The sequence below is a fragment of the Chanodichthys erythropterus genome, chromosome 2 (genome assembly GCF_024489055.1).
Source record: "Chanodichthys erythropterus isolate Z2021 chromosome 2, ASM2448905v1, whole genome shotgun sequence".
NCBI classification, from domain to species: Eukaryota; Metazoa; Chordata; class Actinopteri; order Cypriniformes; family Xenocyprididae; genus Chanodichthys; species Chanodichthys erythropterus.
The window spans coordinates 12,927,501-12,940,847 of NC_090222.1; the positions used below are offsets into that span (position 1 = coordinate 12,927,501).

At 36.5% G+C, this 13,347-nt stretch overlaps 2 protein-coding genes across 6 annotated transcripts in view; both read right to left on the reverse strand.

Moving 5' to 3' along the window:
• Positions 1-844, reverse strand: part of cep192 (centrosomal protein 192) — a 37,824-nt gene extending 36,980 nt beyond the window's left edge. For all 4 annotated transcript variants that reach the window (XM_067401249.1, XM_067401258.1, XM_067401266.1 and 1 more), the window contains exon 1: positions 675-844. The gene's annotated coding sequence lies outside the window, so the exon portion shown is untranslated. The remainder of the gene's footprint in view (positions 1-674) is intronic.
• A 1,273-nt stretch (positions 845-2,117) lies between these two features.
• On the reverse strand, positions 2,118-13,180 carry LOC137030829 (nucleoporin SEH1). 2 transcript variants are annotated; one of them, XM_067401279.1, is made up of 8 exons: positions 12,973-13,180; positions 12,791-12,841; positions 8,946-9,092; positions 7,739-7,950; positions 6,743-6,841; positions 4,931-5,071; positions 4,218-4,372; positions 2,119-2,978 (listed from the first exon to the last, which is right to left on the reverse strand). In XM_067401279.1, the coding sequence occupies exons 1-8, from the start codon at positions 13,081-13,083 to the stop codon at positions 2,830-2,832; spliced, it is 1,065 nt and encodes a 354-aa protein (XP_067257380.1). In that variant the 5' UTR covers positions 13,084-13,180; the 3' UTR covers positions 2,119-2,829. The 2 variants fall into 2 exon arrangements, with proteins under 2 accessions (XP_067257389.1, XP_067257380.1); XM_067401288.1 differs by lacking the exon at positions 12,791-12,841 and having other exon boundaries at positions 2,118-2,978.
• Positions 13,181-13,347: the final 167 nt, after the last annotated feature.

The following is a 13,347-nucleotide window of genomic DNA, read 5'->3' on the forward strand; positions in this document are numbered from 1 at the left end:
TTGTTTACTGGATATGTAGACTGCCATCAACTAAAGACAAGGCTGTTACTTCTCAGTGTCAAATCACATGTTTTGTAACTCATATTGTTACACAGATAGAGCTGACATCTGCTGATATGGCAGCTAGCTTCTGCTGCATTTAGCCCTTTATCATTACTGGACAATGCCAAAGCACATTTTAACTGATTAAATCAAATAAATATAAATTATTCTTAGCAACATCGTAAACTTTACTGTCTCTTTCTATATACTCCAGATTTGCTTTCTTTCAGGTGATGTTTGTAGTCATCAGACTAGCTTTATCAGTTCAATAACCAACTAACGTTACTTTAACTGCACATCAAACTGTGCTGCAAGTTTCTGAACGCAGAATAACAGTATTTGCAGGTGGACTGAATAAACACTACATAAGGATAAAGGTCTGTTTCAAATAAACGCCGTTCAGAGAAGACTAACGTTAGCTGTAAAGGCCAGGATACAAACACTTCAACCATGTAACTCAAACAGTTAAACAAAAGGCAAAAAAGTGACACTTAAAATGTCACTTAAACAGAAATGACGCTTTTTTCGTGCTTAGGTTTACTTTCTTAGTTGTTGGCGGAAAACTAAACCGTGACAACAACCCTGAGAAAGATTTGCAACAGCTGAGAGGAGTCTCTTCGATGAGAACTTACCATGAGGAGAAAAGCAGCACTTGTGCCTTCTTAATGAAGTTAATTCAACTACTTCACACAAATACAGCACCTATAATCCGTGTACTAAAAAGAAACGCTGCCTTTATAGCGGCCTACCCGCTCTCTGAGAAGAGTTTGTCGAAGTATAAAGATGAAGTGAAGCCATTACCGGAGAATCCCGCCTCTAGGTTTCTCTTTGCATGGGCGGGGCTTCGACATAACGGCGATTTTCATTGGAGAATCTTATCTGACTGAATTCAAGGAGTGGCGTAATCTTCTGTCAATCATCCTGTTGGTGTTTTGAATGAAGAAGCTGTTTGTTCCAAACATTTTTAATACAAATGGGTTGTAAATAGTGTTTTTAATTGTTTACTTTACACTTTATAATTGATAGTACAGCAGATAATTTCTGAATGCATGAGGACTTTAATCTTACAGTCAAAGACATAAAATCCTATTTTTTTAATTATTAAATTTCGTAATTTAAAAAGACTTTCCTTAAAAACTAATACGAACGAGATGGTGAAATGGGAAATGAATCTCTAGAGCAGACCCACACAGAGCAGCTGTGTGGGACCCAGGAGCTGAAGCTTTACAACTGACAGTTGCTTACTAAACTCGTTCACTGTAATTCACCAAAGGGTATATTTAAATAGCCTGAAAAATTAAGTACTGTCATATAAAGCCATAAACAAAATTCCTGAGTACAGGACAAGATATCTGCACATCATACACCATAAAAGAGTTGTAGAAGATATTTCTTTGGATCACTTAAATATAGGACGTTTTAATGTCAGTAATTTTAAAAACAATGTGATCTAGTATTGTTAGACTTTGATGCTAAGAACATTTTAGTATGTTAAGGGCCAATCGCCTGATCAGTGTTTTAAAACTATGGCATTTAATAAAACTTTCCCTTTCTTAATTTAGATTTTAAAAATGAAAAGATTGGCCTGGCTTCACAGACAGGGCTTAGATTAAGCCAGGATTAGGCCTTAGTTCAATTAGTACATTTACCCCTGGTTTCACAGACAAGGCTTAAGCTAGTCCTAGACTAAAATGCATGTTTGAGCTGTTTTAACTGAAAGCAACTTACACTGACATATCTTAAAATGTCATTGTCTTTGTTTTGTCTCAAGATGCACAACAGTAATGTTTTTTAGTGTACATTTATAAAAACTACTTTAATATCCTAATTGAACTAAGGCCTGACTTAGTCTAAGCCCGGTCTGTGAAACTGGGCCTTAAATTGCTTTTATAAACATGCCTTAAAAAACATTACTGGTGTGTTTTAAGATATGTCAGTGCAAGTTGCTTTGAGTTAATACAGCTCAAACATGCATTTTAGACTGGGACTAGGCTTAAGCCTTCTCTGTGAAACCAGGGGATAGATCCATGAATAAATGTAATTATAAGAAAATCAAGAAACAAATAACTTCCAAACAAATAATTCTTTTCTTTTTATTAAATTTAAACATGATTTTTTTCCCCCTTCATTTATTATTTTCTATATTTTTTTTAAGTGTATTTTTATTCAAATTTTTATGTATGCATCTTTCTTTGCAGAAACTTTTGGCCATAAAACAAAAATACTAAATCATAATACAACTATTCACTACAGATTGACAACTATCAGTATAAATTGTTGTAGACACGCATGATTCTAATAAAATAAGCTCAAAGATTTGTGCATACTTCATATATACCAGCGGCATAAACTAGGACCTTTATTGTTCTGGTTCAATAACACAAGAGAGTGAAGTCAATTAGACCAAAATTTTGCAGTGTTATAATGGCAGCATATATTTTTTCCTTAATCATGTTGATGATGTAACAAAAAATAGAAAGAGAAATAAAATGTATAGTCCTTTATAGACAGTCCCTTTTGTGATCAAGGCATTTGCATCCATTCAAATATGACTCATTACAACATAATTCTGAAAGCCATTCAGTCTGCATTCAGAGTAAAACAAAAGAGTACAGATATAAAGAAACTTAAAGATTATTCCTTGAAGGCAGTTCAATAATGGACCCATGTTAAGTGCCAGTCTTGCTGCATGTCCAGCAAGCACAATCAGTTGGTCTCAGTGTGAAATCCCACAGCATAGAAGTGCTCAGCTCCAGATTTGCTCAGGGTGGTCCTGTAGAATGGCATCTATCTTCCAGTGGCCCCGTTTAGAGCACTCTGTGCAGCAGCAGAGCCCAGGACGCCACTCAGAGCACCAGGCTGACCAGATGACCCATATACTGGACTGCCATCTCCCTTTAGAATACCTGTGCATTTCCAATTGTCCATGTAGTTTGCTGGCGAAAAGACAAGTCAAATTACAATAAAATTAAAACAATTTGTCACCATGAAATGAAAAATTCTTATTTGTTATGCAATATTGCAGTAATTATAAATGATTTATCTGTGCACAAATCTTTTTTCTTTAATTCATGTGTGCCTGTAATCCTCAATCAAATTAAAGGGTTAGTTCACCCAAAAATGAAAATTCTGTCATTTATTACTCACCCTCAAGTTGTTCCAGACCCGTAAGACATTTTTTTTAAAGATGTTTTTGTTGAAATCCGATGGCTCTGTGAGGCTTGCATAGGGAGCAATGACATTTCCTCTCTCAAGATCCATAAAGGTACTAAAAACATATTTAAATCAATTCATGCGAGTACAGTGGTTCAATATTAATATTATAAAGCGACGCGAACATTTTTGGTGCGCCAAATAAAAAACAAAATAACGACTTATTCAGTGATGGCCGATTTCAAAACAATGCTTAAGGAAACGGAGCATAATGAATCAGTGTATCGAATCCACAGTTCGGAGCGCCAAAGTCACGTAATTTCAGTAGTTTGGCGGTTTGACACGCGAATCATGATTCGATACGCTGATTCATTATGCTACGAAGCTTAGCAGTGTTTTGAAATTGGCCATCACTAAGTAAGTTTTGTTTTTTTGGCACACCAAAAATATTCTCGTCGCTTTTTTAATATTAATATTGAACCACTGTACTCACATGAACTGATTTAAATGTGTTTTTAATACATTAATGGATATTGAGAGAGGAAATGTCATTGTTGGCTATGGAGGCCTCACTGAGTCATCCGATTTCAACAAAAATATCTTAATTTGTGTTCCGAAGATCAACGAAGGTCTCACGGGTGTAAAACAGCACGAGGGTGAGTAATAAATAACAGAATTTTCAATTTTGGGTGACCTAACCCTTTAACTTCCCCTCCCTCTTGCAGCGATATCTCTTCTCTGATGACGTTTACTTGCACGAGGGCGGGACAACCTGCCTGTCACTCAAATGAGATCACAGCAATAGCAAACCACAACCATTCAATCAATTCCTGAAGGACAAAATAAAGTTCTTCCCTATATTTTTTCTTGTTCGAGAAGCCAGTTCACTCAGATATTTGTCACAACTGAGAAGAAAAGACCATCGCAACTTGTTTTATGCTGACTTTAATATCACTCTAGTATATTATCTCTAGTAGTTGCATTTATGATGATTGCCATTATAAATTCTTGCAAACATTTACCTTTCCAGAGTCTCACACAGCCATCGTCACCAGAGGAGGCCAGAATTGTACTGGTGATGTTCCAGCTGACACGCCACACCTGAGAGTTATGACTGTCAAACTGGGCCAGCACCTGCACTTCGAATTTAGTGGGCGCTGATGAGGAGCTGTCCTTTCTGTTTGTCAAAAAGAGGCATGCAAATTGTGGTAAATCTGTTGGCATCCTATTAGAATATTTTGTAACCAAACAACTCTGAATGGTAAACTTTAAGGGGAAAAAAAAAGAAAAAAAGAACCCTAACATCAGGACTGCAATGCTTAAAAAAATAAAAATAAAATGCCTTTCAATTATCTCCAAAAAAAATGACAAGCCAGGCATTCATTTTCAATGAAGACTAGTACAAGAGCTGTGTGGAGTTCTGACCATAGGCATATGTGGAAATTTCGGTGAGGGCGGGACAACCTGACACTGACATGACATCACAGCAACAGCAAACTACAAAGATCCCTATAAAGCATATGGTTTCCCTTTCAGATATATTTGGAGCCATTTGTTTAGTTTGGATTTATATATCAAACTAATATATATCCAAAATATATTCAGGTTATTCATTCAAATAATTTATTTTACAATGGTGAAAAAGCTGAGGGTAACAGATGCACTGATGGACAGGGCTTACACAATATATATTTCCCATTCTACTGTATTACTCATTTGTCTTCATTTCTCTCACCGAAGTGGAACCAGTTTGAAGATGCGAACATCTTTGGTGGCAATAGCAAGTACGTGGAAAGACCGGCCCAGATTTGGAGCAAATGCAATATCATGTACCGCATCTGTAACTGTCATCAGTGTCTCCGCTTTGGCATATTTCCTACAACAATAAAAAGAAAGAAAAAGTTGATACACCCAAGCTCCAAAAGCATAAAAATCTTTACTTCATGTTCTCACAAATAGGGGACATTTCGAGCCGTTTTGTTTTTCATCAGACAATACTCTACAAAATAAAAATAAATACTTAAAATACTTACTGTGGATGTGTATGTATATTGTGCACTGTACACAAAAGGCCTATTTCTCTCAAATATTATTCACAAATCTGTCTAAATCTGTGTAAGTGAGCACTTCTCCTTTGCCGAGATCATCCATCCACCTCACAGGTGTGGCATATCAAGATGCTGATTAGACAGCATGATTATTGCACAGGTGTGCCACAATCAACAACCTGATCAACTCTATGCAAAGGAGATGTGTTGCACTGCATGAGGCAAATGGTGGTCACACCAGATACTGACTGGTTTTCTGCTCACCAAGGCTACATTTATTTAATTAAAAATACAGTAAAAGCAGTAATATTGTGAAATATTATTACAATTTAAAATAACTGTTTTCTATTTGAATATATTTCACAAAGTAATTTATTCCTGTGATGGCAAAGCTGAATTTTCAGCATCGTTACTCCAGTCTTCAGTGTCACATGATCCTTCAGAAATCATTCTAATATGCTGATCTGCTGCCCAAGAAATATTTAATGTGTACAATTGTACAAAATATTTGTGTACAATATTTTTTTTCAGGATTATTTGATGAATAGAAAGTTCAAAAGAACAGTGTTTATCTGAAATCTAATCTTTTGTAACATTATAAATGTCTTTACTGCCACTTTTGATTGATTTAATGCATCCTTGCTGAATAAAAGTATTCATTTCTTTCAAAAAAATTAAAATAAAAATTCTTACTGACCCCAAACTTTTGAACGGTAGTGTATAATGCTACAGAAGCTTTGTATTTCAGATAAATGCTGTTCTTTTGAACTTTCTATTCATCAAGGAATCCTGAAAAAAAAAGTACACAACTGTTTTGAACATTGAAAATAATCATAAATGTTTATTGAGCAGCAAATCAGCAGATTAGAATGATTTCTGAAGGATCATGTGACACTGAAGACTGGAGTAACGATGCTGAAAATTCAGCTTTGCATCACAGGAATAAATTACTTTGTCAAATAAATTTAAATAGTACACAGTTATTTTAAATTGTAATAATATTTCACAATATTACTGTTTTTTACAGTATTTTTAATTAAATAAATGTAGCCTTGGTGAGCAGACGAAACTTCTTTTAAAAACATTAAAAATCTTAGTGGTTCCAAACTTTTGGACTGTACTGTATAATATATATTATATTACATATATACACACACACATATATACACACACACACACACACACACACACACACACACACACACACACACACACACACACACACACACACACACACACACACACACACACACACACACACACACACACACACACACACACACACATATATTTATACATAAATGAAGATTTAAAAATGTATAGTTAGCATTGAAAAAAAAAAAAAAGTGTTGGGTTTGTTGGGTAGGGTTTCCCACCATTCTAAATCCAACAGCTAAATCGAACTTGTCTTCAAAAGGTCTGAAATGTTGCTGTTCCTCTGCTTTTGTTGGATACGTGTGACCTAGCATATAAAAGGATAAAGTGATTTAAAGACAAACCTTGTCACTTCATTGTACTCGTAAATCTGAACCTTGCCGCCATATGTCACATTGCTGTCATCACTGCCCACTGCAATCATAGGAGCGTGAGCTCGAGAACTGTGAAGACAAAAGAAAAAATATTTTCTTAAGTAATTAAGTATGTGCATTTATTGATTCAGTTTGCCAGGATAATACAGACTCAAGTGGCTAGAGATTTATAAAAGCCAAAAGAATCTTGGAAATGCTCTCCAACATCTATTACGTTTCATGTTACTGTTCACAAGCATATAAAACATCTGTGCTATTTGCAGTCACAGATCAAATAAGGAGACAGAAGTTTCCCCCTTTTGTAAAAGTCTATTTTTTAATCTAAATTATCTGAGACTTACAGATGCAGAATACATTAAAGAGGGGGTGTAATGCTGTTTCATGCATTCTGAAATATTTACACTGTTAAAGAGTTGCATTCTCATGCTAAAGATGGCCAAAGTTTCAAAACACGAGTTGACAGAGTATTTCTGTGCCAAATAATGGCTACTGTAAATTGTTTTGTTACTGACATTCTTCAAAATACATTTGTGTTCAGCAGAAGAAAAAAATTCATACAGGTTTACAACAACTTGAGGCGGACTAAATGATGACAGAATTCATTTTGGAGTGAACTATCCCTTACATCTATAAATAGGGCCCTATGATTTTGATGATGCAGAAAACATGGACAGAATTCAGTCATAAAAATAGAATTTACTCACAGAGCATCTCAGAATTTGCAATTTGAGAAAAAAATTATGGCCCTACTTTGTTTTTGTTAAACTTATAATAAACTGTTGTTAAATTAATTAGACATACTTTTTGATTACTAACATTTAATTAACCATTAAATCAGAGTCCAGAAAAATGGGATTTGTGAAAAAATAAAACTTCATGTAATCCACAACAGTGTACTGTAGGTGTACATCATGCATGTGTGTATTCACATACAGCAATGTTTATTTATCATTTGTGCGTTCCCACCTGGAAGGGTTCCACGAGATGCAGGAGCAGGAGAGTTTGGACGAGATCTCGTGCTGCAGGGACCATTGGCTCAGGTTCATCACGTCAGGGGCCTCGTAGATTCGCACCACGCCGTCTGCAGAACATGTGGTCAGCATCAAGCCCATGTGCTTCGGGGCAAACTTCACATCGGTCACAGATGTCCGACTGTCCACAAGTGTGGTTCTCTTTATCTGATGTGAGTACAGGAGAGACATAATCACTGACCATTTAAGAGTCCTAAAGTTATAATCAAGCTATGTTCAAAACAGAATAACTGATTCTGTGCAATACACCTCATTTTGCAACATGGAAGTAAACTATTTCCTGTGAATGTGCGAGACTTCTGATTCGTTAGCTGTTATAGGTTAAAATAACTAGAACAAAATGCTGTAAATGGCTAAACTATTTGCACTACAAACCAATGTGCTTATGATTATGATAATAAATTAGAATAATATGATAAATACCACATTGCAATATCAAACAGCCTAACAGACTGTTTTTTTGTACAACTAAAATAACTGACACCAGAAGCCAGGCACATTCAAGTTACAAATGGCTCTTTGTTAAGAATAAGGTGGTGCTTATATTTGGCTGTACACTAAGCATTACAACATAAGAAGTATGTGTCTTAAAGGGATAGTTCACCCAAATATGAAACTTCTGTCATCATTTACTCACCTTCATGTTGTTCCAAAACTCTATAAATTTCTTTGTGCTGCTGAACGCAAAGGAAGATATTTTGAAGAATGTTTGTAACCAAACAGTTGCGGGGCACCATTGACTTCTATAGTATTTTTTCCTCCATATTATGGAAGTCAATGGGGCCCATCAACTGTTTGGTTACAAACGTTCTTAAAGCTTAAAAGGTGAGTAAATGATGACAGAATTTTCATATTTGGGTGAACTATCCCTTTAACTCCTGACAGTCCAATCAAATGAGGAGTCAAAGAGGAGACTAAAAAAATATATAATGGCTTATATTACTACCAATTAATTTATATTCTAGATACAGAAGAGTACAGATAGTATGCCATGAAAGTGTTGCAACTCTTATTTAAGAAGTTAAAGCATTCTTCTACAACTATGTATAAACCCCAATCAAATACAATATACTCTATAAAAAAACTTGGGAGAATCAACTGATTTAAATGCAAATGCCCATACTAGACAGAAACTCATTTACCCAGTGGCTTTGCCCTCGTTGTTTGTCATTGGACTCTCCAACAATCTCCTCCCATACTATGGCAGTACGGTCAAAGGAGCAGGATGCCAACACCTGTCCAAACTCTGGATGGGCCCAGGTCACTCGCCAAACTGAGCCACTGTGAGTCTACAAAACAACAGCTTCTGTCAAATTACAGCCCAAAACTCTATGCAACCCTATAACAACCAATACTGTAAGTCTACAACAATTCATGACCTGAATATGAGAACGTGTGTTTAATAATGATTTGGGATGATCTTATGGCAGTGGTTCTCAACCTTTTTGACCCAAAGGCCCCCCAGTGTCCAACACTATTTGATGGACACCCCTATTTTGTATATTTCAGATGTAATTATGCCAAAAGCTGCTTGTTTTCCTTAAAGGTGCCATCGAATTGAAAATTGAATTTACCTTGGCATAGTTGAATAGCAAGAGTTCAGTACATGGAAAAGACATACAGTGAGTCTCAAACACCATTGTTTCCTCCTTCTTATATAAATCTCATTTGTTTATAAGACCTCCGAAGAACAGGCAAATCTCAACATAACGACTGTTACGGGGTGTACGCCCCCAATATTTGCATATGCCAGCCCATGTTCAAGGCATTACACAAGGGCAGGCAGTATTAACGTCTGGATGCGCACAGCTGAATCATCAGACTAGGTAAGCAAGCAAGGACAACAGCGAAAAATGGCAGATGGAGCAATAATAACTGTCATGATCCATGATAACATGATATTTTTAGTGATATTTGTAAATTGTCTTTCTAAATGTTTCGTTAGCATGTTGCTAATGTACTGTTAAATGTGGTTAAAGTTACCATCGTTTCTTACAGTATTCACGGAGACAAGACTGTCATTATTTTCATTTTTAAACACTTGCAGTCTGTATAATTCATAAACACAACTTCATTCTTTATAAATCTCTCCAACAGTGTAGCATTAGCCGTTAGCCACAGAACACTATCAAACTCATTCAGAATCAAATATAAACATCCAAATAAACACTGTACTTACGCGATTAAACATGCTGCATGACGAACACTTTGTAAAGATCCATTTTGAGGGTTATATTAGCTGTGTGAACTTTGTTTATGCAATGATAGAGTAGAGAGCTCGGGAGGGGGCGGAGAGCGCAAGCAATTAAAGGGGCTGCAGCCCTGAATCAGCGCATTTCTAATTATGCCTCAAAATAGGCAGTTAAAAAATTAAAGAAAAAAAAAATCTATGGGGTATTTTGAGCTGAAACTTCACAGACACATTCAGGGGACACCTTAGACTTATATTACATCTTGTAAAAAAACATTCGATGGCACCTTTTACATTTTTATTATTAACAGAATCTGCAAGTGCTGATATATTACAGTCACCATTAAATCAAAATGAACAATTCTTATTTTATGGAATATTGCAGTAATTATTATAAATGCTTTATCCATGCACATATTTTAAATTCATGTGCTCTTGTAATCTATAATCAAAATATCTTCCCCTCCCACTTAGAGTGACATCTCTGCTTTGATGACGTTTACTGGCGTGAGGGAGGGACTGTCACTCACAAGATCACAGGAACAGCAAACCGTAACCATCCAATCAATTCCTGAATCATGATGTACAAAATGAACTCCCAACCCCACATTCTGCCCATACTAGACGGACTTGGATATACGTCACAAATCACAGGGGGGAAGAAAAGACTGTCGCAACTTCCGTTTCACACTATCTTTAAAGAGGACCCATTATACTTTACATTTTCATTTTCTTACAACTTTCTTTAGTGTGTAATGTTGCTATTTGAGCTTGAAAAAGGTTTGCAAAGTTATAAATCAAAGTCAGCTCCAGGGGAGTTTCTTTTTATATCTGTAAGCACACTTTTGGAACTTGCTAAAATGCCTCGATTGTAGTTCAGAGTTTTCTTCCGGAAATCTACACATCACGATATTCCTCGTTTAAAAAATTCCCACCCAAAGCATAAGCAACTGGCTGAGTTGCGTTAGTAGTGTGTTGAAACTCATGGTTATGGTAAAGGGCGTGATATTTCCAAAACAAGCCCGAAGAGTTTGACCAATCACAACACACTGGTCCAGCAGACCAATCAGAGCACACTGTGCTTCACAAAGACCAGAACTAAACAGGACTGCATTTCCCAAAAGCAATGTGAGCCAAGTTGATCGTAGAGACCACTGCAGGCAACAGTTCTAATGGTGCATTCAAGTCCTCCTGGAAGTTCGTATTTACGAGGTGGGAAGTCGTGTTTGCGATGGTAGGTGCGTTTAGGCCACTTTCGTCGGAGTATGATGGCGGTGTGCCTTCTCTAAATTAATTACACAAAATAACACTTCTAGAAAATGTAGAGCAAAGAATGTGCATTGGTTGTATGTTGTTTTTTTATGTTTTTAATTAATTTATGAAACATTTTAAACTTTATCGTTACATATTATATTGTTATATTATGATGGTATTGTATTTTTTGCTGGGAATTGTCAGAAAAGCCTGACAGTGTCACTGCTAAATAAGTATTGTGGCATTTCGCCATGTTTCTCACTGACATGAGAAACATGGCACTTTAGCACTCCTCCTCTCCATCTCTCGCTCATAGCAGACGAACGGTTTCAGGGTAGTGGTTTAAGCGTTTTCAACCCAAGCCGTCAAACTAACGTCATTAGAGAAGGGGCACTGTAGCAGAGGGGAGGAGCATTTTCAGATTTTGATTCAATTTTACGAAGCCAAACAATTTTTTTTGTGTGGATCGACTTGCAGATTAATTATTCACCACAAAATGAGAAATTTCAGGTTAATTTTGATTTCATATGTACTTAAAAAGAAAATACAGAGCTCCCCACTCGTATTTACAACATTGTGGTGGCGTTCATGTGTGTTCAACTCGTAAATACGATCTTTCCAACATGACTTGAACGCACCATTAAATCTATTTAGACTGATGATGCTTTTGGGAAATGCAGCTCAGAGCGTTACTGACAGACTGGGAAGAAAGGTGCTGCAACAATTAAAATGTGTGAAAAATAATGTTTTTTAACATTAAAGCAAGACAACATTTTCACACCAAAAAAAAAAAATATCAAGACTTTAGGTCCTCTTTAAATGGGGATCATAATTTTTAGCTTTTTAATTTTGATTTAGAGTATTTTAATAATTTACTAATCGTTAAAATGAAAATTACCCCAAGATTTACTCACCCTCAAGCCATCCTAGGTGTATAGGACTTTCTTCTTTCTAATAAACACAATCGGAGTCATTTTAATAAATATCCTCCTGATGCATCCAAGTTTTATAATGCCATTGAACAGGACAAACGTCACACGTTTTTTTTTCAGAAGTTGGATACGGAAGGCATAGGACGTAGCTTAAATGTTTTGAACTGCGAGAGTTTTACACTTCTTTCGCAAGTAGAATACGGAAGACGGTCTGGCGGAAGCTAGATATTTTACTTTATAACTTCTTAAATATGAATATTTTTCTTAAACGCATTGCTTCACCTCAGAAGGCCTTTATTAAACCCCCTGGAGCCATGTGGAGTACATTTATGATGGATGGATGCGCTTTCTTGAGCTTCAAACTTATTGGTCCCATTCATTGCTATTAAAAAGCTTGGGCACACCAGGACATTAACAACTCTGTGCTCATCAGAAAGTAGACAGACAAATACACCTAGAATAGCTTGAGGGTGAGTAAATCTTGAGGTAATTTTCATTTTAAAGTGAATTCTTTAACACTTCATCCTCTGCCCCCCTTGGATGTTAGATGAAGCCCTCTAATGGCTCCTGGACCCTTGGTTGAGAACCACTTTCTGAAGGCAAGACCTACTTTCCAGCTGGCCGTGCAGTTCCATTCTCCATTATCACCCTTGTCCCACACCTTGGAGAAAACATATTGACAAAAAACCCACTTCATGTCATATGCGTGTCTTATTTACATTGCATGCTTATTAACCACATCGGTTACGTTGCAAACCAAGTTTGCAGGCCATAATGTGAGAAATTATTTACCTTAATGCTTTGGTCGCTGGAGCACGTTGCCATTCTCCGCCCGTGAAAATCATATGAAACATCGTGAATCAGATCTTTGTGATCGGCTGCAATGCTGCGCGCGACAAACATGCTTTTTATTATCCACTCGATCCTTCCTGGCACGCGGGAAGTAAACACGCATTTGTGCACTTCCCCACTTTTTCAAACGCAAGGTCGCAACCGGTCCAATCACGTTTGACATGGGAAGCATGCGTTCTAAGATCTTCATACAATAAGATGAGTTGATACATTTAAGAGGACGACGTGAAGATCAGCGCAAATCTGAGCATGCGCAGTAAGGCCACCCTACAATTTAGTCAAACAGCGCCCACTATTGGACGTGCTCATAACCGT